General features: G+C 45.9%; 1 protein-coding gene across 1 annotated transcript in view; it reads right to left on the bottom strand.

The window, feature by feature from the left end:
- The window catches only part of LOC130474743 (bone morphogenetic protein 8B-like), a 37,675-nt gene extending 13,529 nt beyond the window's left edge, over positions 1-24,146 (bottom strand). The window contains 2 exon segments of the mRNA XM_056846439.1: positions 23,590-23,854; positions 23,856-24,146. Of these exon segments, the coding sequence (XP_056702417.1) occupies positions 23,590-23,854; positions 23,856-24,146 (556 nt within the window).
- Positions 24,147-25,793: the final 1,647 nt, after the last annotated feature.

Raw genomic sequence — 25,793 nt, 5'->3', positions numbered from 1 at the left:
TGAATACAGTTTGGGATGCATTCAAAGCTGTTCTGAGAGGTTTTATGATACAGAAACATTCGGCCTGGAAGAAGACTCAATTGCAATTTACAAACAATATACTTTGGAACTTACAAAATTTGGAGCAGAAATTGGTAATGGTAACACAGGAAGAGGAGAAAAGAGAAATTCAAATAAAGATTTCTGCATCTAAACACCAATTAAATTTGGTAATAATGGAAGAAATGAATAAAAATCTGAAACTTGCTAAACAAAAGTATTTTGAATATGCAAATAAACCAGGAAAATTTTTAGCAACACAACTGAAGGACTCATTCCAAAAGAAGATTATAACAAAAATCCAAACTGTTAAAGGACCAGTTCATTCAACTTCAGAAATTCAGAAAGAATTTGTTTCATTCTACTCTAAATTATATCAGAAAGAAAATACTCCAAAACAGAAAATAGATAAATTTCTAAACTCAATACAGATGAAAGCTTTGTCAATGACCCAGAGAGAATGTATTGAAGCTCCAGTAACAAGGGAAGAAATACAAAAAGCAATACTGAGACAAAAAACGGATAAAACACCTGGACCAGATGGAATTACTGCATTATTTTATAGAACATTTAGTGACAATTTAGTTGGATTTTTTGGCTCACTTTACAATGCAATTTTGGACGAGGGAACATCCCCGGAGACTTGGTCACATGCATTTATATCATTGATACCCAAAGAAGGAAGAGATCCAGAAAAAACATCTAACTACAGACCTATATCGCTGTTAAATGTGGACTACAAAATTTTTGCTTCGGTTTTGGCATGTAGGATAAAACAATTTATTAAGGATCTTATACACGAGGACCAAGCAGGTTTTATACCAGGAAGGCAAATAAAAGACAATGTAAGAATTTTACTAGACTCACTGGAATATTATGACCAGAATATTCAACAAACTGCGGCTTTTGTATTTTTGGATGCAGAAAAAGCCTTTGATATGGTCTCTTGGAACTTTTTGAAACGGATTTTGGATAAATTGAATTTTGGAGATCGTTTTCAGAAAGGTATATCGGCTATTTACACCTCCCAACAAGCTAAAATTTTGGTTAATGAATCAATGTCAGATAATTGCCAAATCACGAAAGGGACTAGACAGGGATGTCCCTTGTCTCCACTTTTATTTTTGTTGGTGTTGGAACTGTTATGTGTGAAACTAAGAAGTATGGAGGACATCCGCGGGTTAAGAATTAAAAAACATGAATTTAAGTTGAGAGCATTCGCGGATGACCTACTGCTAATTTTGGAAAATCCAACACAGTCAATGAATATACTTCAGGAGACTTTGGACGATTTTGGAAAAGTATCAGGCTTTAAAGTGAATCAAGAAAAAACAAAGATAATATTTAAAAATTTATCGGAAACACAGCAACAGGAATTTATATCATATACTGGCTGGGAGAAAGCTAACAAAGTTAAATACCTGGGAATTTGGATTACTGCAAAGAATAAAGATCTGATAACCAACAATTACCTCAAGTTATGGGGTAAGATTAAAACTGATATGATTATATGGTCAAACAAAAAATTGTCACTAATGGGACGTATTTCAACGATCCAAATGAATGTCTTACCGAGGATGCTCTTCTTATTCCAAAATTTACCAATAATATCACAAACTAAATATTTTGAAACTTGGAGGAAAGACATTTCAAACTTCATCTGGCAAGGGAAAAAACCAAGGACTGCTTATAAATACTTGGTGGATCTAAAAACTAGAGGAGGTTTAGCACTGCCTAATTTTCAACTCTATGCTGAAGCGGTAGCTTTAGTATGGCTAAAAGACTGGATGAACTTGTCAAATATACGTTTGTTAGACCTGGAAGGTTATAATAACTTAAGTGGATGGCATGGTTATTTGTGGTATGATAAAATTAAATTACAAGCAACATTTCGTAATCATATAATCAGGTCCTCTTTACTTCGTATCTGGATGAGATATAAACACATTTTGGAACCAGAAACACCGATGTGGATATCGCCTCAAGAAATGCTAACTTTGCGCCCACTTAGACCAGACAAATTTATTACTTATCAAGATCTAATTAATTGGGAAGGAAAGAAATGCTCACTAAAAGACTTTCAACTTCTTAAGGATGATTTACAATGGCTCCAATACTACCAAATCAAATCAGTTTTTGTACAAGATGCTAAAAAAGGTTTCTCTAAAGAAAAATCTTCTTTTCAAAGGGTTTTACTAGATAATAATACAAAACTGATTTCTAAAATGTATAATCTCCTTTTAACAATATATTGTGAGCAGGATACGATTAAACCAACTATGATCGATTGGGCTCAAAATGTGGGACATGATATTGTTTTAAATAAATGGGAAAGACTATGGTCCAAAGATCTAAAAGGAATAAAAGCACAGTCAGTGCGAGAAAACATTTATAAAATGATGTATAGATGGTACTTAACACCCAAGAAAATTGCAAAGATTTATAAAACGATGTCCCCTACTTGTTGGAAATGTAATAAAGAAATTGGTTCCTTTTATCACATGTGGTGGACCTGTGACAAAGCCAAAGACTTCTGGGACATGATCTATAATGAATTGAGATTAATATTACAAAAGAATATACCCAAAACACCAGAAATGATGCTACTGAGTATGATTCCAGACGACTTAGCAATACAAAGAACTTTTTTGATTTATGCCACAACAGCTGCGAGACTGCTTTATGCAGCGAAATGGAAAGGGCTAGAAACTCCTGAGAAAAAAGACTGGATTGTTAAAATGTTTGAAGTGGCAGAAATAGCAAAACTCACAGCTATTCTAAATGAAGAAAATGACGTTCGGTTTTTGGGGGAATGGGGGGCGTGGATGCATTATTGTGAATATGAGTTAAAAATGGGAAGAATGGAAGAATACTTTCTAATCTGATCCAGAGGATTATTTCTGATTTTTTTAATAATGATTAAGTATAAGTATATTTACTAACAGACTATGGTTTTTTTTTTCTATATATGGTATTGATAGCTTATTAAGATTAGATTACCTACGACGGGATGAACTTTTTATTAAGAGGCAGATAGAGGTGAAGGGGAAGTTAAAAAAACTTTTCCATTTCTCTTTTTTCTTTTTTATTATATGATATGGAACTATAACAACTTTAAGTTAGAATTGAAATTTGATATTGTTATAGATGTTGTTCAATGTAATGGAAAATTTCTAGTATAAAACCTAATAAAATTTATATATATATATAAAAAAAAAAGACTCAACGTTGGGGGGGGGGGGTGACCGCGAAGGAAACAGCCAGGCACAAATGGTCACTGTTCTCAGGTAGTTTACAACTAAGAGCAAATGGTTATAAAATGGTGCATCAAGGGCATCTATCACCTTGGAGATTATCAAAGATGTATTCAAACTTCTCAACTGCATGCTAGTTTTGTTCTAAGGATAAAGCTGATTTCTTTCCGCATATATAGTGTTCATGCGAGCATGCACGGAAATACTGGAATACTGGTGGATGATACTATACTAAAGGTTTTGGGAGTACTACTACCCAAGACTCCTGTTTTGATCAAATTATGTTAACGTGCTAGATGTATCAGAAGAAGCGGTTAAATACTTTTTAACAGCTGAAAGAATGGTTTTGGCTAGTTTTTGGAAGGCAAAGTATCTTCCAAGTAACCTGGATTGGCTAAGGAAAATTTGTGAGATGGTGAAGTTAGTTAGGTTTACAGTTTTGGTTAATAAGAAAGGAACAAAAGGTTGGGGAGGTTATTGGATTCCACTATTATGTTGTGTCGAAAGGTTTATTTGCAAGTAAAAAAAGTTTAGTTGTGTGGTCTGTTAAAAACAAAACCTAAAAAATGTCCCCTGTTGGCATGCGGTGGGGACAGGTACATGCAAAATGGCTGTCGTGTGGGCATGATTGGGAAAACCCAGGCTTTCTTGCCCATATGCCAGCCAGCTGGCTTTGCTGCGATCCTTCCTAACATCAAAAATAAAGCAACCCAGGCTATTTTACAATCCATTTTTTCATTAGAATTAAACTACTACACTTCGATCTTGATTCCAAAAATTATATATAGCCACAAAGTCACACGTGACAAAATAATACAAGTATTTCCATAGGCATCAGTTTAAAGCAGGTCAACACAGAATTAATTCTATTCCATGTAGCATCAGGTATCCAGTGATTTAACATATCATAAGTACATGTCCATGTGCCAAACATCACAGCAAAGCGGGGTTTAGGAAAGGTTGCAGAAAGGAAACCAGAATAGCGCACAGAAGCGTTACGATCATGTGGGGAACCAGGAAACGAAAAACACTTTCCGACAGCACTCAGACGGGGGCAAATCACCTGTGTGGAAACGGCCTTAGAGAGGCACTTCCGTGCCACATTCTCTGCTGTTAAATGTAACTGTTAAATGGAGATGTAACACAGCCAGCACATAAAATACAAGTGAAAACTGTTTAAATATCCTGATGAAACCTCAATAAACAATGACTAATTTAAAAACGCTTTCACAAAGTTGTGTGTGTTATTGCTGTTACCCCAAGATTATATTTCTCTTAGGACTTCCATGGCTTATAACCGACCCTCAAGTAGTAAAAGACAGATACAAGTGTGGTGATCTTACATTATTCTACGCGCTTTTGCCCAAGTGCTTTTTTCTTCTTCTTACCAACAAGTGAAAACAAGCTGCCCCACCCCAAACACCAGGGAAGGGACTGTAGGTATGCCATCTTGGCAGACCCTGTATCAAACCCTTCCTCAATCACAGGCAACGTGGCCAAAACACAACTCTCGTTGAATATATGGAAGACAATCACAAAAAGTGAGATGCTTCTTCATAGAATCATAGAGTTGGAAGGGACCACCAGGGTCATCGAGTCTAACCCCCTGCACAATGCAGGGAATTCACAAACACCTCCCCCCACCCCACCCCGTGACCCCTACTCCATGCCAAGATGGCCAAGATGCCCTCCCTCTCATGATCTTCCAAAGGTCATAGAATCAGCATTGCTAACAGATGGCCATCTAGCCTCTGCTTAAAAAACCTCCAGGGAAGGAGAGCTCACCACCTCCCGAGGAAGCCTGTTCCACTGAGGAACCGCTCTAACTGATAGGAAATTCTTCCTAATGTCTAGAAGGAAACTCTTTTGATTTAATTTCAACCCGTTGGTTCTGGTTTTAATGTTTGCCACCTTGGAAAACCTGAGTTGGGTGAAAGGGCGTCATAGACATTTTAAAAATAAAATAATTGTAAATATCTTCAGATTTTTCTCTCTGTGGCTCTTGAGGGCTAGAACCTTCATCCTGACAGCTAGAGTGACAGACGCCAAGCAGAAGTCACGCTGGGTTCAAGGAGTCAGCAAAGGCATTTGGCATTCTGCCAGTGTTTCACGTTCCTGTTTGCACTTTTATTACTATGATAATCCCCAAAGTGCTTTGACCAGTGAAAGTGCTATGAGAACGTGAAGTATTCTTAATAATGTCAGCAGGGGTGTACGTATCAGATGGAGTTGCCAGCCAACAATTAGAATATATAGAACACATACACAGCTAACTAGAGACTTTTAACCTCTCAGTTTTTGTCATCCAGTTATTCACACACACACACACAGAGCGAGAGAGAGAGAGAGAGAGAGAGGTTGCTCTATGAGCAAAGGAGCCCCAGTGAAGAATACGGGTGCCAACTGCTTAGAGGGGGGAAATGCTGCCTTGTGCAGCCTGCATCTTCATTTTGTCTGAGCAGGAACAGGGTAGGCAGCTTAACCCTTCAACCTCCACTTGGCTTGACTCAACCAAAACGGGTTCATTGCATGTTACAGAGCGGGGGGAAAGAATAATTGTTGAAGGTCACCTCTTTTATCCTTTAAAACACTAACCACAGCAGATCAGGGGAGCTGATTAGTGAAACCAGGCAAAAGTTGATGTTAAAATGCCTCTCCTTTCCCTGCATGAGCCTGTGGATGCTGCCCGAGAGGTAAAGACGGCAAGCATTTTATAGACAGATGGGGAATATGCACATGATCTCTGTCAGGTCTGTTTCTGCCCTCAGCAGTCATGGAATAAGAAGTTGGGGTCCCAAGTGGTTAAACAGCAGGAGCAGCCGAAATAGTCCATTTTAGCCCAATCTTATCAGAGCTTGGGAGCTAAGTAGGGTTTGCCACGGCTGGTACTTGGATGGGAGGCCACCGAGGAAGACAGGAGTTGCTATGTAGAGGAAGGCTATGGCAAACCACCTCTGCTCATCTCCTGCCTGGAACACCCTGTGGATGTGGTCTCCATGAGTCAGTTGTGACTCAATGGCTGCTCTTCTAATTAAACACAACAGGAAGGAGTGAGGAACAGCAAGTGGACAGTTCTTGCCATGGAAGGAAGTTAGCAGTGGTCTTCTGTGGGGTGAGCAGAATGGCAGCCAAGTTTGCAGATGATACTTGAGTATTCAGGGTGGTGGAAAAAATCAAGCAGATTGTAAAGAGCTCCAAGATGGTCGCTCTAACTGGAGTGAGTAAGTGACTTCTCTTGCCTTGAAAACCCCATGATAGGGCTTCCATGAGTCAGTTGCTATTTGACGGCAGTTTACCTTTACTCTAAAGCAGAGATGGCCCAAACTGATCAGCATTCTAAAAGGTTCGGCTCTGACCCTTCAAACAGCTCTGCCTTCGTGCCGAGTGACACCAGGCCAGAAGTCCTGAGAAGTCCATCGGGTGTGCAAAGAACATTTTCCACCTTGGGGACTGTAAAGGAAGCTCATTAGTCCTGTGCAGAACCCAAAGGCAAATGAAAACCAAGCCCACATGTTCTCGCCACGCTGACATCTGTGTACTGGATTACAGGAGTGCTATCAGGTTGCTATTTAGCTTTTTTTTGGGGGGGGGCTCTATAATGAAAGAACTCCCTCCCCAGGACAGAGTTCTTCCTAACTGGCAGCAAGGAGATTCTAATGCAATAAGTCTGGGCACGTTTGTCCTGTGCTGGAGAATTCAGACTATTTCTTCCCAAAAGTTGTGTGTGTGTGTGTGTAAAGTGCCGTCAAGTCGCAGCCAACTTATGGAGACCCCTTATGAGGTTTTCATGGCAAGAGACTAACAGAGGTGGTTTGCCAGTGCCTTCCTCTGCAGAGCAACCCTGGACTTCCTTGGTGGTCTCCCATCCAAATACTAATCAAGGCTGACCCTGCTTAGCTTCTGAGATCTGAGGAGATCGGGCTGTACCATGCTGTTCCCTCCTTCCCAAAAGTTACCCCAGGATTTATTACACAACACAGACGCAACAGAGTTAAGACAGCAGATGCGGCTCTCTGACAATACATAATGTTTTAAACCTCTTTCTGTCTGGCTGCCCTGTTTTACGAAGTACTTTTCTGACATGGGCTTAGTCTGCTATCACATGAACACATGAAGCTGCCTTATACTGAACGAGACCCTTGGTCCATCAAAGTCAGTATTGTCTAAGACTGGCAGCGGCCCTCCAAGGTCTCAAATAGAGGTCTTTCACATCAACTACCTGCCTAGTACTTTTAACTGGAGATGCTGGGGATTGAATCTGGGACCTTCTGCATGCCAAGCAGATGCTCTGCCACTGAGCCACAGCGCCTCCCCTCACAGAGGTGTGTGTGTGTTCAAACTCTCTACCTCAGGGTTACCCTTTCCATAAAAACTGCAGAGGGTTCTGAGACACCTGCTCTGAACCTACAATGGATTAGATAAATCACTTGACCTCCCCAAGGCTACATGACAAAGTGTGCCTCAGAACGCATCCAATGCCTCCCCCCCAGGCTTATTTTTTGGGGGTGGTGGTGAAATTGGTAGCAGTTAGAAAGCTGTCATTCAATAGAGCTCCTTCATCATGACTGGCTTTCTCTTTGAGGAAACTTCATTAAGCTTCTGAAAAAGCTTGAAAACCACCGGCTTAGGGAGACCGGATGTCTTGAAATCAAACTGAGAAGAACAAAGAGAGTCACCAGAGTGCAGCATGGGCAGATGAAGGGGGAAGAACCACCTGGCTACCTCCAACATCCCCCACCAGCCCTTCCTTCACGATTGGGTCGCCAACCTCTAGGTAGTAGCTGGAGATCCCCTGCTATTACAACTGATCTCCAGCCGATAGAGATCAGTTCCCCTGGAGAAAATGGCCGCTTTGGCCTTTGGACTCTATGGCATTGATGTCCCTCCCCAAACCCCACCCTCCTCAGGCTCTGCCCCAAAAACCTCCCGCTGGTGGCAAAGAGGGACCTGGCAACCCTATTTCACTATCTCAAATCTCCAGAGCAGACTTATGCCACCTCTATGAAGCAGAAGAGCTGACAGAAATACTGTCTTCTCTGGTCTAACCAGGACATCACCACAGCCCTTGGGTGGAACCACTGGAGAGCAAACTTGTGCTCGTGGGAGGCTTTCCTGAACAGCATCATCAAAGCCAGCAGATCCCCGAAAACGTGATCTCATATACCTTACAGCCATGGCGGAGATGCTCAGAATCTGGCTATTGCCTGCCTTCTTCTAGAGCACTTGCTAATAAAGTAACGCAGATGAAAAGCCACAGGCCCGCGAGCTTCAATAATGAAACCCAAATGGTTGCAGGCTCTTAATGTTATTTAGTACTTTAATGGCTTTGCACACGGCTCATATTTTCCATGCTGTTTCGTTAACCGGGATCATCGGGTCGGGCGGGATGTTTACACAAGGGGAGTGAGCCGCGGAGGGCCCGGCCCCAAAACCGAATGCTGAAACGTTAATTATGCATCTCTGCCTTTTTTTACAAGTCATCCCTTCCAGCTACTGAGTTCACCACAACTTTTTTTTTTGGGGGGGGAAAAAATCTGGCATAACAGTCAGCGCAGGGCGGATGCGGAAAGGACTTCCTGATCAGCGGTGTTGGCCTGGCAAGAAGGGCTGGACAGCTGCGCTGCTGCCACAAGACAGACCTTATAAAGAGAAACACAGGGTGAAGACGGACAGAGGCAGCATTCCAGAAGCAGTGGAAGTGGGTTGGTGGCATCGCTTGGTGCCTTTCCTCGAAACAGTGAGCATTTTTTGTTTGGGGGTGGCGGGGAGAGTAAGATTCCACAGGCTTTCAGCATAATTCAGTTTGAAACCAGCAAAAAACTAGTTGTCGTGGATGCCTATTGGCTAGTACCTGTTACATCACCAATCCACTTCGGCACAGGCCTCACAACAGTTGGGTCAATGATTTTTTAAAATGCAATCAGCTCTGCCTAGTATGTGGGGGGGGGTCACAAAGAGAGGGATGACAGCCCACAAAGCAGCTGTTTAATCTGGCTAGAATGCAAGTCATGAAGCTGGCTAGTAAAGAGAGAGAGAAAACACATCCCTCCGGGCTGTTTCCTGCAAATCTTTATTTTAATTGGTGTAATTAAGAAACAATAATTGTACTTTTTGGTCACATCAGGAGAAGACAAGACTCACTGGAAAATATAATAATGCTAGGAAGAGTTGAAGGCAGTAGGACAAGAGTAGGGTTGCCAGGTCCCTCTTCGCTATTGGTGGGCTATTTGGGGGGCGGAGCCTGAGGAGGGCAGGGTTTGGGAGGGGAGACTTCAATGCCATAGAGTCCAATTGCCAAAGCGGCCATTTTCTCGGGGTGAACTGATCTTTTATCGGCTGGAGATCAGTTGTAATAGCAGGAGATCTTCTGCTGTAACCTGGAGGTTCAAGCAACTGGAGCGTACTAAACAAAAAGTTATGCAACACCGGTTAAGGAATTATTCAGTACGCAGCCACCAATACACTAATTCAAATACACTTTACTACTTATAAGGAAGAACCTTAATATATACACGAGATACAAGGTAAACCGCCATACAATTATGTAAGAAACATTCTTATAATGTAAATCAAACAATATTATGAAAAAACCATTATACAAAATTACAGGATAATGAAAACGCACAAAAAATACTCCAAGGTGGATTATACTCTTATAGTCCCATTTTGTCAAGTGGAACAAAACTTCCCATAATAGGTTTTAACTATATTGTAAGAAAAGCTTGTCAAAGTGTTCAAAAGTGTTCAAAACAGTTAATTCACTACGGCTGCGTGGATTCTACGCGCCGTGGAAAAGATGCACTTGCTTCCGAGTCAGCTGGTTATCCTTAGCCAATCAGACTACAGCTCTTAGAAATCTTCGCTTTTCAGCTCCGTGTTGTAATACCATTGCAATATACTTTATAACAATGGCTCGGGCAAATGCCCTGATTTAGTAATAACCTGGGCAAACGCCCCAATTTGACAAGACTCCGGTTTTATCTTGTTTCGTAGGCTTCCTCAGAATGTATTTTCCATATTATCAATCTTGCAGTTCCTGGAATGTGACTCTGTCAACAGGTTGCACTGTTAGCATTGATGGGAACTGAATAGGTTTGAAGGTGTTTCACTGATTTTTTTCCCCTTTCTAATTAAATCTGAAAACTTCCAACAGCTATGACTTGGATTTCCTCACATTTTCAGGGGACATGTCTTTGAAGTCTTCACAATTTCAAAACGCAACTCACTGAGTTAAAAACCAACAACTATGAACGATGCGCATCAAAGTCCAGGGATCTATGGGGTATGATTGAAGCTACCAAAACAGAACACAGGGCCTCTATTTTGGGCTCTTAGATGTCCCTGCCCTGGATAGCCGAGGCTAGCCTGTTCTAGTCTGATCTTGGAAGCTGATCAGAGTCTGCTTTGGGCTAGGACTTGGATAGGAGACCAGCTAGGAAGTCCAGGGTTGCTGAGCAGAGGCAGGCAATAGCAAACCACCTCGGAATGTCTCTTGCCTTGAAACCCCATGAAGGGTCGCTATAAGTCAGTTGTGACTTGACAGCACGTTCCGTATGAGTTAGTTGAGACTTAACAGTGCTTTCCAACATATGCCCCTACCAGTGAAAATCATTTGAAAATGAAGTGTATTTGCAGTGCTTTCAGCATTTGGATCCAACATACATGGGTATTTTCCAACAGGTATTTTCCCACATGAAATGTATATTATTTATTTTTATTTAATACATTTGTATTGCACTTTTCTCGTCAATGAGGACCCAAAGCTGCTAACAATGTGGTGTGTGAGAGAGAGAAATATAGCAACTAACAAGAAAGGGAGAGAAAGCTTCCAATTGCCAAGTGTGTCTTCTCTCTCCTCCAGCTAATCTTCTGCATTCAGCGAGGTGTTAATCAGCAGCTGCTAACTAGCAGGATCCTCCCCATTTCCACACCTGCCAGATGGACGGAGGAAATCTGTCCTCCGTCCTTCTCACAGCCGGTGAACAGCTGACTGCTCAAAAACTTACGTGCAGCTTAAAGTATCTAAATATGTTCCAGACCCTGGAAAATTCGGCAAGGATAAACAAAGGCAACAGATCCTACTATACTGGTAAGATCTGTGTTTTAATCAATTTACATGAATCTTCTCAAGCATTTCTAAAAACATTTACTTTTTTACCAGCACAGAAAATCTTGAACGAGAGAAGACTTGGCACAACACTTCTGAAAGGTCGCCTACCTCCTGGGATACGATGATCTCAGCCCATAGAGAGCCTTCTTCTTCCTTCCCCTTTAAGAAAGTTACACAGGGAGTCCTTGCAGGGAGGGACTGCCCGGCCATATTCCACAAAGATGAGACCAATTAATTTAATTTATTTAATTTATACCCCATCTTTCTCCCTAATGGGGAGCCAAAGCAGTTTATATCAATCCTCTCTCCTCCATTTTTATCCTCACAACAAGGTAGGTCAGGCTGAAAGTGTGTGACTGGGCCAAGGTCACTCAGCTTCCACAGCAGTGAACCTGGATCTTCCAAGATCCTAGCCCAACGCTCTAACCACTACACTGGCTCTCTAAGAGTAAGCCTCTCCCCCGCCAGCCTGGACTGGTAAATAAGGAGGCAGGAAGGAGTGGGTTGGGAAAGCTATGGGGGTAATGTCCTGGTCACCCTGAAAGACGAAGGAGCAGGCTCAAAAGAAATGCTCTTAGACTTCGAAGCAAGAGGAGAAATGTGTGTTCTGTTGAAAGCTACAACAGTCATGGGCTCCACCTGCCCAACATTGTGTTAAAAATAATCTGCTGCCTTTCCCTTCTTCCTTGGGAAGAGTTTGGCAAAATGTTATAGCTTGCATTATCTTATGCCAACCCAACTTGAGCCAACAAATATTTTTAAATCTTGCTTGCTTTTACATATTTATACATCGATTGATATTAATGCGAAAACTAATTTAATGAACTGATTCAGGCTGATGCCCAGGAGCTGTTTGATTAGCCCAGTTTGGCTTAAGTTCGTCAGGTCTTAGGAGCTGTGGATGGTTGGCCATAGTCAGTACTTGGATGGGAGACCACCAAGGAAGATTGGGGTTGCTATGCAGAGGAAGAAGAAGAGTCGGTTTTTACATGCCAGCTTTCTCTATCTTTTTTTTTTAAGGAGAATCAAACTGGTTTACAATCTCCTTCCCTTCCTCTCCCCACAACAGACCCCTTGTGAGGTAAGTAGGGCAGAGAGAGCTCGGAGAGAATTGTGACTAGCCCAAGGTCACCCAGCAGGCTTCATGTGTAGGAGTGGGGAAAGCAACCTAGTTCACCAGATTAGAGTCCACCACTTATGTGGAGGAGTGGGGAATCAAACCTGTTTCTCCAGATTAAAGCCCACCGCTCTTAACCACTACACCATGCTGGCTCTCAGGCAATGGCAAACCACCTCTTGCTCATCATGCCTGGAATACCCTGTGGAAGGGGTTGCCATGAGTCAGCAGCACGTTCTTCCTGACACTCAGTGTTCCTCACCCACTGTTTATGCTACCAAATTCTTAAATGCATCACTTCCACCATGAGGACTGCCCGCTTTAAAAAAAATTAAGGCCAAAGCCTGATCAAATATCGAAGTAAATGTCAGAACCCAGAGGAGGCTTGTCCAATTAGACATTGTCCAGAACGTGGAAGAAAATCATCCACCATTACCTATTCCTCTTAACTCAGAATTTCAGCTTATTCAGCGTGCAAACTTTCTAGTCTGACCCAAAATCTCTGCAGGTCTGAACAGGATGCCTTTCACCTCCCTGCCATTTTCCAAAGTATTTTTAGTAGCACTTTAAAGTGTCTGTGTGCATCTGTGTGGACGCACAGACTATTCTGTTCTATAAATTACACCTCTGCTGTAATTATCTTGGTCCCAAAGCCTTTTTGGGACGCTAAATTAAAAGGAAATAGTGGCGTGCTGAACCACATAAAGAATTTGGGATCTTAAAATATATCTGAAAGAGAGGCAGAGAAAAAAAATATTCGATCAGTAACCGAGCCTCAAAAATAAATCTAACTAAAAGCTTTGTCTGCAGAGGAAAGGGAAGAAACGAGGAATGTGCGTCGTTACATCTGCAAAATCTTCAGTATTTATTTCGGCGCTCCCAATAGAGGGATCTGGACTCTGTGCACATCCGCATGCTAACCAAGCAATTCCTCTTCGCCAGCATCAGCTCTTAAGACAGAAGTCTGTGGTCATAGAGCAGGGGTGGGGAACCTCAGGCCCGGGGGCCGCATACGGCCCCCGAGGACATTTTTTGTGGCCCTCGGGAGCTCTGGGAACCCTGCCGCGGAGGCGGGGCGCAGGGCGGCCCTCCCTGAGGGTGTTCCTGGGGCCACGGCTTACCGCGCCCTTGTAGCACCCTTTGGACCTCCTCTCACTGAATGTTGGTTGTTGGTCGGCGAGAGGGGAGGGGGAGTGACTCTTCCTCCAAGGCTGCCCCCTACAGCTGCGGCGTGCAGGAACGCTGTGGCACATTGTAAGCCCCTCTCGCTGCCTGTTGACTGTTGAGCAGCGGGGGGGGGGGGGGGAGAGGCCAGCGGCTCCCGGCGGCAGAGCATGCATGCGGGAGCCGATTGGGCTTGGGGGGGGCTTTTATGGACTCTGGGGGGGAGTGCACGGAGACTGGGGCCCAGTTGCTTGGTGCTCTGTGCGCCGCCGGGTGTGTGTGTGTGGGTGGGAGAGGTGGGGTGGGGTGGCTGGGGCCCGGTCGCGAAGGCTGGCATGCGCGGGTGTGTGTGTGTGGGAAGCTTTTCTCTCTTTTCTTCCTCTTTTTCTGTCACTCTTTCTCCTTTCTCTCCCTCTCTTCCTCCCTCTTTTTCTGTCTCTTTCTTTGCCTCCCTCCGTCCTTTTTTTTCTTTCCCTCCGTCCTTTTCTTTCTCCCCCTCTCTCCATTTCTTTCTCCCTTTCTCTCTCTTTCTCCCTCCCTCCCTTTTCCTCTTTCTCTGTTTTCCTTCCTCCCTTGCCAATCGACTGGGGCCCACCGCTCCAGGTGGTGGCTGGAGACCTGGCAACCCTAGCCTCTTCCCCCCCACTGGGAGATCTACACCTGGTATGGCCCCCGAAAGACGTTATAAATGTGCGAATGGCCCTTGGCAGGAAAAAGGTTCCCTACCCCTGTCATAGAGGAACCATCTATCCTCCCAAGGTGGGGGAGGGGGACAAGTGAGGTCCCACTGGGAGGTCCCACCCATTCCCATCCTAGGAATAACCAAGTCCCGGTCACAGAAGGAGTTCCTCCCTCATCAGAAAGAATTCTGCTCCAAGTGCCCTTGGATTTGAGGGTGTGTGTGGAGGTGAAACACTGGTGTTTCCTGAATCTGCCACCTTGGAGACTACTATTTGATTGACTGAAAGTGGGGGTTCGCTCTTCAGAAGACATGAACGGGGCTTGCTCTTTTCTGTGCTACAAGCCATAACACAGAACAGGGCCCACTAGGGTTGCCAGGTCCTTCTTTGCCACTGGCGGGAGGTTTTTGGGGCGGGGCCTGAGGAGGGCGGGGTTTGGGGAGGGGAGGGACTTTAATACCATAGAGTTCAATTGCCAAAGCAGCTATTTTCTCCCAGTGAACTGATCTCTATAGGCTGGAGATCAGTTGTAATAGCAGAAGATCTCCAGCTAGTACCTGGAGTTTGGCAACCCTAGGGCACTCCTTGTTCTGTCTGATAATACTGGAAGGAACAAAATGCCACATTTCACAACCTTGGCCAACACATGAGCGTTCTTGTGTGGCTCGACGGCTTGGGCACTAATTTTGTGTCGTCAAAATCAGAATTCTGCAGTGGGGTCATCTGGCTTCTGTGACCTGGATTAAATTGAGAACATGGTACACAACTGCATAATTTTGAACTACTTCGCAGGATTTATTCTGCTTCTGATAATCATGAGAAAGGATATGGCACTGAAACACACCTCTCTCCTTTGACCAGTGAACATTTTATTCACCCCACCCATCTGGCTTCTGAGATTTCACTGGGCATTGGCCACACTGTGGGAAGCATATATTTGCAACCATATGGGCTAGAAACTTACACTTTAAAAAGAAAACAAGCAGAGATTATCAGGAAGTTGAATTCTGCAACCAGTGCCATGAACTGCAGTGTGTGTGTATATTTTTGAGCAACTGCAGCATACCATCTAAGGTTGCCAACTCTTGCTTAGGAAATTCCTGGAGATTTGGGGGAAGAGCCTGGGAAGGGTGGCGTTTGGGGAGGGGAAGGAGCTCAGCAAGTAGTGATGCTGTGGATTCTGTCCTCTGAAGCTGCCTTTTCTTCCGGGGGAACCAATCTGTGCAGTCTGGAGATCACTTTTAATTCCAGGACAATGCCAACCCCCACCTGGAGACTGGCCACCCTATACCCACTCTGTATACAAATTCCAGAACTGTGTTAGAGCTTCCCTGTGGGTCTGGGCTCCAAAATATATAATGCTGCCCCCTAGTAATTGAAATAACTCAGACTTGGATAGCCCAGGTTAGCCCAATCTCATCAGATCTCAGAAGCTAACCAGGGTCGGCCCTGGTTGGTATTTGAATGGGACACCACCGAGGAAGAAGAAGAAGAGTTGGTTTTTATATGCCGACTTTCTCTCTCACTTAAGGAAGAATCAAACCGGCTTACAACCACCTTCCCTTCCCCTCCCCACAACAGATACCCTGTGAGGTAAGTGGGGCTGAGAGTGACAAGCCCAAGTCAACCTAGCTGGCTTCATATGTAGGAGTGGAGGAAACAAATCCAGTTCACCAGATTAGCCTCCGCTGCTCATGTTGGAGGAGTGGGGAATCAAATCTGGTTCTCCAGATCAGAATCCACCGCTCCAAACAACCGCTCTTAACCACTACACCACGCTGGCTCTCAGGGTTGCTAGGCAGAGGCAGGCAATTGCAAAGTACCTCTGAACATCTCTTGCCTTGAAAACTCCATGAAAGCATGCCATACGTCGGCTGTGACTTGATAGCAAAAAAACAAAACAAAAACCAACAAGTAATTGAAATATTTTTTCTTTGGAGCCTAAAGGGTTTAGGAGTCAGCATGCCATGATGTGAAAAACCACAGGCCAAGTTTCCCCATTCTGGGTAGACAAGAGGCTTTGCCACTGAATGTGGCAGACCACAATCTTCTGGTAAATGCACCAAGCTTTGTGCCACTCTTCTGGCTGCACAAACAAGCCAGAAAACCGAAGGAAGCAGGAGCTTTGGCGAATGCCCCCAGATAGCAATTAAAGGCAGGCTACAGGAGGCAACCCACACTGCCTGCTTGCCTGCCTGCCCAGACACCCACTCTACTCTCCCACCAAGGGTGCCCCTAGCTGTTTCGCTTGCTAAAACAGTCCGAAGGGAAGCAGCCCCACCCAATTTTCTGCAAGGATGCCAAGAGCAAGAAGGAGGATACACTCCCCACCCCAAAGCTGGCTTTGGCTCCCTGTCGCTCTGCCTGCATGCCCTGGAAACTCCAGAGGTGCATGCATGCAAACTTTGAACACACATGAACACATGAAGCTGCCTTATACTGAATCAGATCTGGATTCATCAAAGTCAGTATTGCCTACTCAGACTGGCAGCGGCTTGCCAGGGTCTCAGGCAGAAAGAGGTCTTTCACATCACCTACTTGCCTGATCCCTTTAACTGGAGATGCTGGGGATTGAACCTGGGACATTCTGCATGCCAAGCAGATGCTCTACCACTGAGCCACGGCCCCTCCCCTAAAAGGAGAGGAGGAAAAGGAGAGGGAAAAGGGAGAGGGGGTCAAAAAACATCTGGATACCGCTTTTATTAGAAATATGACCTGAAACCAACGCCTCCTGATTTGAACAACCAAAAAAGGGAAGAGACAGAAACATGCCAGAATAGCATAGGTGGTGATGGTACGGTGACAGGTGACCTGGCATAGCTAACTTATGGAATTCACAGCCATAAAAATGCGGAGTTTGACGGCTTGACAAATTCATGGAGGGAAGATACTCTTGAGAGGCTAATGGAACCCCCTTGACCTCAGAAACTATTTCGTCTTCTACAATGACTCCGAGGAAAGGCCTGCAAGCCAGCGAAGTCTTTAGGCAAAATGCCCTGGGAGCTTCTCCTGCTCAACACACGCCCTCTTCTCCCAGGGTGGCAGGGGGCATGAGAACGCAGTGGGTGCAGCTTCTGTCATCGTTGGAGAAGCTACTGGTGGCGAAATACCCCTTCTGTATCAGTATCAGTGGCTTTAGCGGCCACCCAGGCTGGCCAAAACTCATCAGAGCTTGGGAAGCTAAGCAGGGTCAGTCCTGGTTAGTACTTGAATGGGAGAAGTCCAGGATTGCTGTGCAGTTTCTGTTTCCAGCAGCAGCCAGCCCTGTGCCCCTGGAAGACAAAATAGTTTCTGAGGTCAAGGCTGCCTGTCCCCCTCATTCCTTGGTCACCCGTAAGCCATTAAACTGGGTGGCTCCCCGAAGCTCTCTGCGTTTCCCAGAAATAGCTGTAGTGGCCAGTCAGCAGCTCTCTGAAGAGAATCCCGGCTTCCTCTTGGCACTGGGTCTCCACAACTCTTGTGGTTGGGATGGCAAGCTTGGTGCAGCTGCTCTTTTGCTTGCAAAAATTAAGGGAGCTTGTGGGAATCTTGCTTCTAAAATGTCCTCAGCATTTTTCTGATGCTAAAGGCCTTCAAGACATCTCCCTAATGGGAGGTCACCAAAGGTTAACCTGCCCTGCAGGCAATACACATGGACAGATTGCAAAGTTTGATTTGTATAATATTAGTACTCATAGAATAACAGAGGTGGGAAGGTCCCATAAAGGCCATCTAGTCCAACCCCCTACTCAATGCAGGATCAGTCTAGAGCAGTGATGGCGAACCTTTTAGAGACGAGTGCCCAAACTGCAACCCAAAACCCACTTATTTATCGCCAAGTGCCAATATGGCAATTTAACCTGAATACTGAGGTTTTAGTTTAGAAAAAACAACTCATACATTCACATATTTTGCGTTAAAAGAAAAACACAGTAACAGAGCTTTCAGTGATACAAACAACATTTTATTGAAAGGTAAAAGTTTGCATTTGGCATGCATCTCTCCAGGACTCGTCCTCTGCTCAGCCACTGGACATTATTGTATATAAGTAAACAATTATACTGTGCCTGAACCTCCTCAAGAAGTGCTTGAAACTGTCGACAATTCAGAGCAAGAGCCATGATGTAATTCACAATTTTTGTGACATCTTTGAGGACATAGTCAAATTTTTTGAACAATTAATGTGATTTTTGCTGTTGTGTGCATGCTGATAATTTGTCTACCCTTGGCTCATACTTTGTAAGTTTGAGAGCAACACATGCAGCACTCAGGTCATCTGTTAGCCTGTTTCTGGTGTCAGATTTGATATAATTCAAATCTCACAAGCATAAGATGATCCAAACAAAGTAAGGAAAGCAATCCCAAGTGCTTTCATTGACCCTCTCCTCATCCAGATAATTTATAAAAATATTGAAAAGTACCAGGCCTAGAACTGAGCCCCGTGGCACCCCACTGGACCCCTCCTTCCATTCAGATGAAATGCCATTGACATTTTTTGAGTGACATCTTTGAGTGCGGTTCTCCAACCAGCTCCCTATCCACTTCAGAGTTGCACTAAATGCTCTGCAAGCATGTGTTATTGGCCATTTATGCATGGTAATTAGTAGCGTTCCAGGCTGAATTGCCCCACATATTTTTTTGAATTTTTCACGCTGAACTGCGAAGCGTGTTAGCTATGCACATGCTAATGGCTATGCAAACAGGAATGAAGGAGCAGGCGAGTGGTGTTGTGTGGAATTTCTCCTTTTGCATCGGGACCGTGAATAGGCATTTTTAAAGTCGCATTTAAAAAAAGAGCTTTGAGCATCAAAATTGACCATGCATAAATGGCCGTTGTGAGCAAGCGACGTCATTTGCAGAATCCCCCGGAAGTGTGATCCAATTGGCATGCTTATGGCTGGAAAACCACCCTCTCAGTAATAGTTGACACTCATGTTGCTGTTTCCCACACTTGGTGAACAGGATGGAGATTACAGTCCTTCACAGGGGGGCACTCTGCAAAGCTAAGCAACCCACTTGAGGCAGAAAGCAGAGCTGGGCAGTGTGTCCCCTGGTGCTCAGGGGGCTGAACAGCACACACTCATCTTTTCTTCCTGCTTTCTCCGGGCTGGTGTCTTTTGTCTTCTGTGCAAAACCACAGACAGGGGAACCTCAGAGGGAGGGTGCAATTTCCCTTTTCACTCTCCCCCCCCCCCACACAATTATGTCACCTACCGCTTCATGGAGGTTCTTTTCATATCTATCAAAGCTGATTCAGATATGCGCTTTATTGGATTTCCCTTTAGCTCCAGGGCAAGGCGTCTGCTGGAGAAAGGGAAATGCCCTCCCAACACCTTACAAATCTGTGGTGTTAAGTCTTTCTCTGCTATTTGCAGGAGAGAGTAGATGCACATGGCAGCATACTCTGAGCATGGGGTTTTCATGCACTGCCCAATGCGGAACTTTTAATGAAACACCCTTCCTAATTTTCCTAGTATTTGGTAAGGACCTGAGCACAATACACATGATACAAAATTGAACAAACCCATTAAGCCATTTCAAATATTACTGATGCTTACAGCTACTGCTGAAAGTCAAAAGAGAAAGTGCCAAAGCAGAACTACTGTACAGCTGAACATCAAGAAGACAAAAGTAATGACTACAGGAGAATTACACAACTTTAAGGTTGCCAATGAGGAAATTGAAATTGTTGAAGACTTTCTATTCCTTGGCTCCAACATCAACCAAAAGGGAGACTGCAGCCAAGAAATCAGAAAGAGATTGAGACTGGGAAGGGCAGCCATGAAGGAGCTAGAAAAGATTCTGAAGTGTAAGGATGTGCCACTCCCCGCGCGCCTTCACGGGGCTTCCCTGAAGGCGCGCGGGGGGCTCTTTAAACAGATCTGCGCCTTCCAGCTGGGAGGCGCAGATCTGTTCCCCCCCCCGCGCGCCTTCACGGGGCTTCCCTGAAGGTGCGCGGGGGGGTGCTTTAAACAGATCTGCGCCTTCCGTTTAAACAGCCCCCCGCACACCTTCATGGAAGCCCCATGAAGGCCTGCGGGGGGGCTCTTTAAAGACCCCCGCCCCCTTCCCGACTCTCGGTTTGAAGTGGTGCCCAGGCGGCACCCAGCACTTCAAAAACCTGGCCAAATTTCCCCCCGAACTCCAGATCTCGCGCCGAATTTCATGGATCCAAAGCGGGGGAGTTCGGACTTCGGTATGTCCCGAATTAAAAAGGGCCTGCCTCACTCACTGATAGGAAGAAAGTATATTCCTTTGAAATGTGGTGTTGGAGGAGAGTGTTACAGATACCGTGGACTGCCCAAAAAGACAAATCAGTGGTTTATAGATAAAATCAAGCCTGAACTGTCCCTAGAAGCTAAAATGACTAAACTGAGGCTTTTGTATTTTGGTCACATTAGGAGAAGACAAGAGTCACTGGAAAAGACAATAATGCTAGGAAAAGAGGAAGACAGCAGGAAAAAAGGAAGACCCAACAAGAGATGGATTGACTCTATAAAAGAAGCCACGGCCCTCAGTTTGCAAGACCTGAGCAAGGCTGTCAAAGATAGGACGTTTTGGAGGACGTTGATTCATAGGGTCGCCATGAGTCGGAAGCGACTTGACGGCACTTAACACACACACACACACACAGCAGCCCAGAAAGAAACACTCTCTCTGCCGTCCAGTCAGACTCTCGTTGGTCCCTTGGAGACCTCTCACACTCACATTCCAATGGGCATTTGGTCTCCCCTTTGAATAAACATGAACCCATGAAGCTGCCATACACTGAACCAGATCATCAGTCCATCAAGGTAAGGGTTGCCTACTCAGACTGGCAGCAGCTTTCCAGAGTCTTCAGGCTGAGGTTTCTCCATACCACCTGCTTATTCCCCTTCTTTTGTTTTTGTGCCGTCAAGTCAAAGCTGACTTATGGCGACTCCATAGGGTTTGCAACGCAAGAGACGTTTGGAGGTGGTTTGCCATTGCCTGCCTCCGCGTCATGACCCTGGTATTCCTTGGAGGTCGCCCATCCAAATTCTAACCAGGGCTGACCCTGCTTTGCTTCTGAGGTCTGACGAGAGCAGGCTAGCCTGGAGCTATCCAGGTCAGGGACACCTGCATCCTCACCTTCAACTGGTGATACTGAGATTGAACCTGCGACCTACCACTGAGCCACTGCCCCTCTCCCTACAGGGCGGGGCAGACCCCACTAGCAGGCAGTCTTCGCCAGCCACCTTAGTTGGGGCAGGGGTGCCACGCAAGAACTGGCAGCTGTAGGCCACTCCTGTTCACTTGGATGCTAACTTCCCAGTGGGCTATGCTAATTACTTGGTGAGGAGGAAGAAAGCACACCACTCGGGGTTTTCTGCCTCCGGCACCAAAGGCAACAGCGACTGACTTAGCCTGGTGAGAAATTGCCAGAATTCAAGCGATGGGGATTGAGGGATGAGTGCTTTGAAAGCAGCTCACATTAAGAGTTTCAGTCCGTCAGCACTTCAGAGGCCCAGGAACCAGCTCAACTAGATTCCAGCACCATTCTGGTTTTGCTCCGACGCTCCGTTCCTACCTGTTGGGGGAAACAGACAGAGGAGCCCGAGATCTCCTGCCTGCAGCTTTGCACTAGGTGCTTGCCCAGCCGCCCATGCCCACTGGCATGGCACAGCAACCAGGATGCTGGCTGCAGGTGGCAAAGCATTCATTCAGTCCACTCCTGGGGCATGTCTTGAGCAGCAGGGAGCATCCCGGCATCAGCCTTTCTTCTTTCCTCTTGGCGGCAAGGGCCAAGGGAGCTATGTCCCCCCAATTCAGTCTTTGCCCCCACAATAAATTATATCTGCCAGCCACCGGGCAGGTTCACAACATTACAGAGAAGCAAGGAAAGCAGAAAGGATAAAATTGTTATTCAGTTTTGTATTTGTATTATTACACTGTTCATTCAACGGCTACGCTTTTCTGCCTTTCTGTATGTCATAATCTACCTTGAGTCTCTGTGAGAAAGGTGGACTATAAATAAATAAATTAAATGTCATCAAGTCACAACCAACTTATGAATACATAAAGCTGCCTCATACTGAATCAGGCCCTTGATCCATTAAGGTCATTACTGTCTAAGACTTGGAATCAGCTCTCCAGGGTATCAGGCTGAGGTCTTTCACATCACCTGCTGCCTAGTCCTTTTAACTGGAGATGCCAGGGATTGGACCTGGGACCTTCTGCATGCCAAGCAGATGCTCTCCCACTGAGCCACGACCCCTCCCCAAGATGGCAACCCCTCAGGCGGGTTTCAAGGCAAGAGAGGTGCAAAGGTAGTTTGCCACGGCCTGCCTCTGCACAGCAACCCTGGACTTCCTTGCTGGTCTCCCATCCAAGTGTTAACCAGGGGTGACCCAGCTGAGCTTTCAAGAGTTGACTAGATCCTGCTAGCCTGGGCTAGCAAGCTACATACAGTTAAATAAGTAAAATCAAAGGAGGTGAAGGGAGAGCTGTAAGAGAAGGGAAAGGGCAGGAGAGAGCATTCCAAAGGTATCAGCAGGCCCTGGAGGGCACTGAGGACTGATCCTAGCTCGGTCCCTTGCCCTCTGCAGCCAAACTCTTGCCCTCCTGGCCCTGGGTCACCCCCACCCGACCCACAGCCAGGGCCTGCTGCCTTGCCCTGGCTGTCCTCTCTTGAGCCTCTTGGGAAGGGCCGTAGTGGTAGAGCATCTGCTTGGCACGCAGAAGGTCCCAGGCTCAATCCCCGGCATCTCCAGTTCAAGGGACCAGGCGAGTAGGCAATGTGAAAGACCTCTGCCTGAGACCCTGGAGAGCCGCTGCCGGTCTGAGTAGACAATACTGACTTTGATGGACCACGGGCCTGGTTCAGTAGAAGGCAGCTTCATGTGTTCGTGCGCTTGGCACGCAGAAGGTCCCAGGTTCAATCCCCAGCATCTCCAGTTCAAGGGACCAGGCGAGTAGGCGATGTGAAAGACCCCTGCCTGAGACCCTGGAGAGCCGCTGCCCGTCTGAGTAGACAAGACTAACTTCTTCGATGAATTGGGGGTCTGGTTCGGTCTAAGGCAGCTTCACGTGTTCACGAGCCTCCTAAAACGTTGGAGGGCTCCCTTTCCCCGGGGATGGAGAGCTCCCTTTCCCCGGGGATGCCGCGCAGCCGGCCCCGGGGCCGAAAACCCGGGCGCGCCGTCCAGGCAGAAGCGCTGCCGGCCCCCTCGCAGGAGGAGAAGCGCGGCGAGCGGGCGAGGCGGCGGCCGCCAGCCTGAGACTCACCCACGTTGACGAAGCTCATGACGGTGTCGGCGCCGTCGAGCGCCCTCCGGCGGGGCGGCCAGGCGGGGCCGTCGTCCTCGTCGTGGCTGGCCACGGCCCGGTACAAGTCCAGCATGAAGAGGGGGGCGGCGGAGGGGGGCGGCGGCGGAGGGGGGCGGCCGCCGGACCTGCCGGGCAAGCCCAGCAGGGCCAGGATCTCCCGCTGCATCTCCCGCCGCTCGCGGCCGCTCAGCCGTCGGGGGGGCGGCTGGCGCGGGCAGGAGGCGAGGCGGCCGGCCGCCGGGCGCTCCCCCGCCGCCAGCAGCAGCAGCAGCGGCGGCAGCCAGAAGAGCAGCGGCGGCAGCCGCATCGCGCCCGGCGCGCCGCCGCCGTCGGGGCGGCCCTTTAAGAGGCGCGGGGGGGGGGGGGCAGGCGGGAGCACGTGCGCGCGGGGCGGCGACGGGCGGGGCTCGGCCCTTTCTTCGCGCCGCCGAGCATGTGCAGAGGCCAGGGTGCCAGCTGGCCCGGTGGCCAGTGGGCCCCGACGGCCTCCGACGAAGGGCCCCGCCCCGAAGCATTAGACAGTCTGCTTAAAACGTGGGTGACCTTTGAGTAGCTTGGAAATGTCATTGGGGAAATGTTGAAGGCTATGGTTTAATGCGTTGGTTCCCGGACCCCCAGGGCTCCGCGAGAACTCAATTAAGGTCCGCGAAACAAAAGTTATACACCCATAATAAATTAATATTTTCAATTAAAAGCTCTCTATTGTAAAAATAGATATTCAGATATTATTCTAAGTTTAATGCTTAACTAACAGTTATGATTAAATTTTATTTTCAAATTCTCGGAATTTTTATTTTGAACCTTGGGGTCCCTGCACCGAACAAAAAAGCCCTAGTGGTCCCTGGTTAAAGAAAGGTTGGGAACCATGTAACTCAACTGATCAATGTTGAAGGATGACGTCTTCAAGAATTAAAGTCTACAGGATGATTAGATGTAGTTTATAGAAATAATGAATTAGAATGAATTAGAAAACAAATACAGAGGGTCGAAGGCTTTCACGGGCAGAGTTCATTGGTCCTTGTAGGTTATCCGGGCTGTGTGACCGTGGTCTTGGGATTTTCTTTCCTGACGTTTCGCCAGCGAAACGTCAGGAAAGAAAATCCCAAGACCACGGTCACACAGCCCGGATAACCTACAAGGACCAAAATACAGAGGGGATTACATAGTTATTAATTAGATAGAGGAGGGGAGAGGGGAAGTCAGAAAAGTCAATACTGATTAGGCTGATTAGTTTTAAATGGTTTTCTTTTATGTAACTCTGAAGATGGCAATATTGAAATTGAATGTGACTTAATAAGAAAATTTAAAAAAAATATATAAAAAAAGAAAGAAAATATAATGGGTTTAAAAAATAATTTGAAAATTCAATTATAACAATCTGTATTTACATTTAGTGTCTACTGTATAAAGGTAAAGGTCCCCTGTGCAAGCACGAAATAAATAAAATTTTAGAAAAATAATAAGTGGAAAACAGGTACAATTAATTTTTTTTACAAAATATATGTATATATATATATAATTAATTACAGTGTACATATACTGTACATATTACTGGCAGTGTCTACTGTATACTGCCAGTATTATGTACAGTATATGTACACTGTAATTACTAAAAGTATATACATTTATTTCATAAAAAAATTAATTGTACCTTTTTTCCACTTATTATTTGAAAATTTTATTTATCCTTTCTGAAAATTAAATGATAGCCTTATAGTTAAACATAAGAACATAAGAAAAGCCCTGCTGGATCAGACCAAGGCCCATCAAGTCCGGCAGTCTGTCCACACAGTGGCCAACCAGGTGGGTGGGCCCCCTTTGTCTCCTGGCAACCAATATTTTTAGACCCAGTCTGCTACTGTGCAGAGGACCCAGCTGACCCTCTCCTCTCCCCGGCCGTCTCCGAGGAGGGTGAGGGCGCTGCATCGGCCGGACTAGCTCCTTGGGGCAGAGGCCAACGCAGGAGAGTTGCGGTCGCTTGTGCTCTGTCGAGGCTAGGGTTGCCAACCTCCAGGTAATACAAGCAACTGGAGCGTACTAAACAAAAAGTTATGCAACCCTGGTTAAGGAATTATTCAGTACGCATCAGGGCTTTTCTACTGCAAGATTGCGGTCGGATAATGTGGAAAATACATTCTGAGGAAGCCTACGAAACAAGATAA

This window comes from Euleptes europaea, chromosome 3 (genome assembly GCF_029931775.1).
Source record: "Euleptes europaea isolate rEulEur1 chromosome 3, rEulEur1.hap1, whole genome shotgun sequence".
Taxonomy (NCBI): Eukaryota; Metazoa; Chordata; class Lepidosauria; order Squamata; family Sphaerodactylidae; genus Euleptes; species Euleptes europaea.
This window is presented reverse-complemented; position numbering and strand designations above follow the sequence as displayed.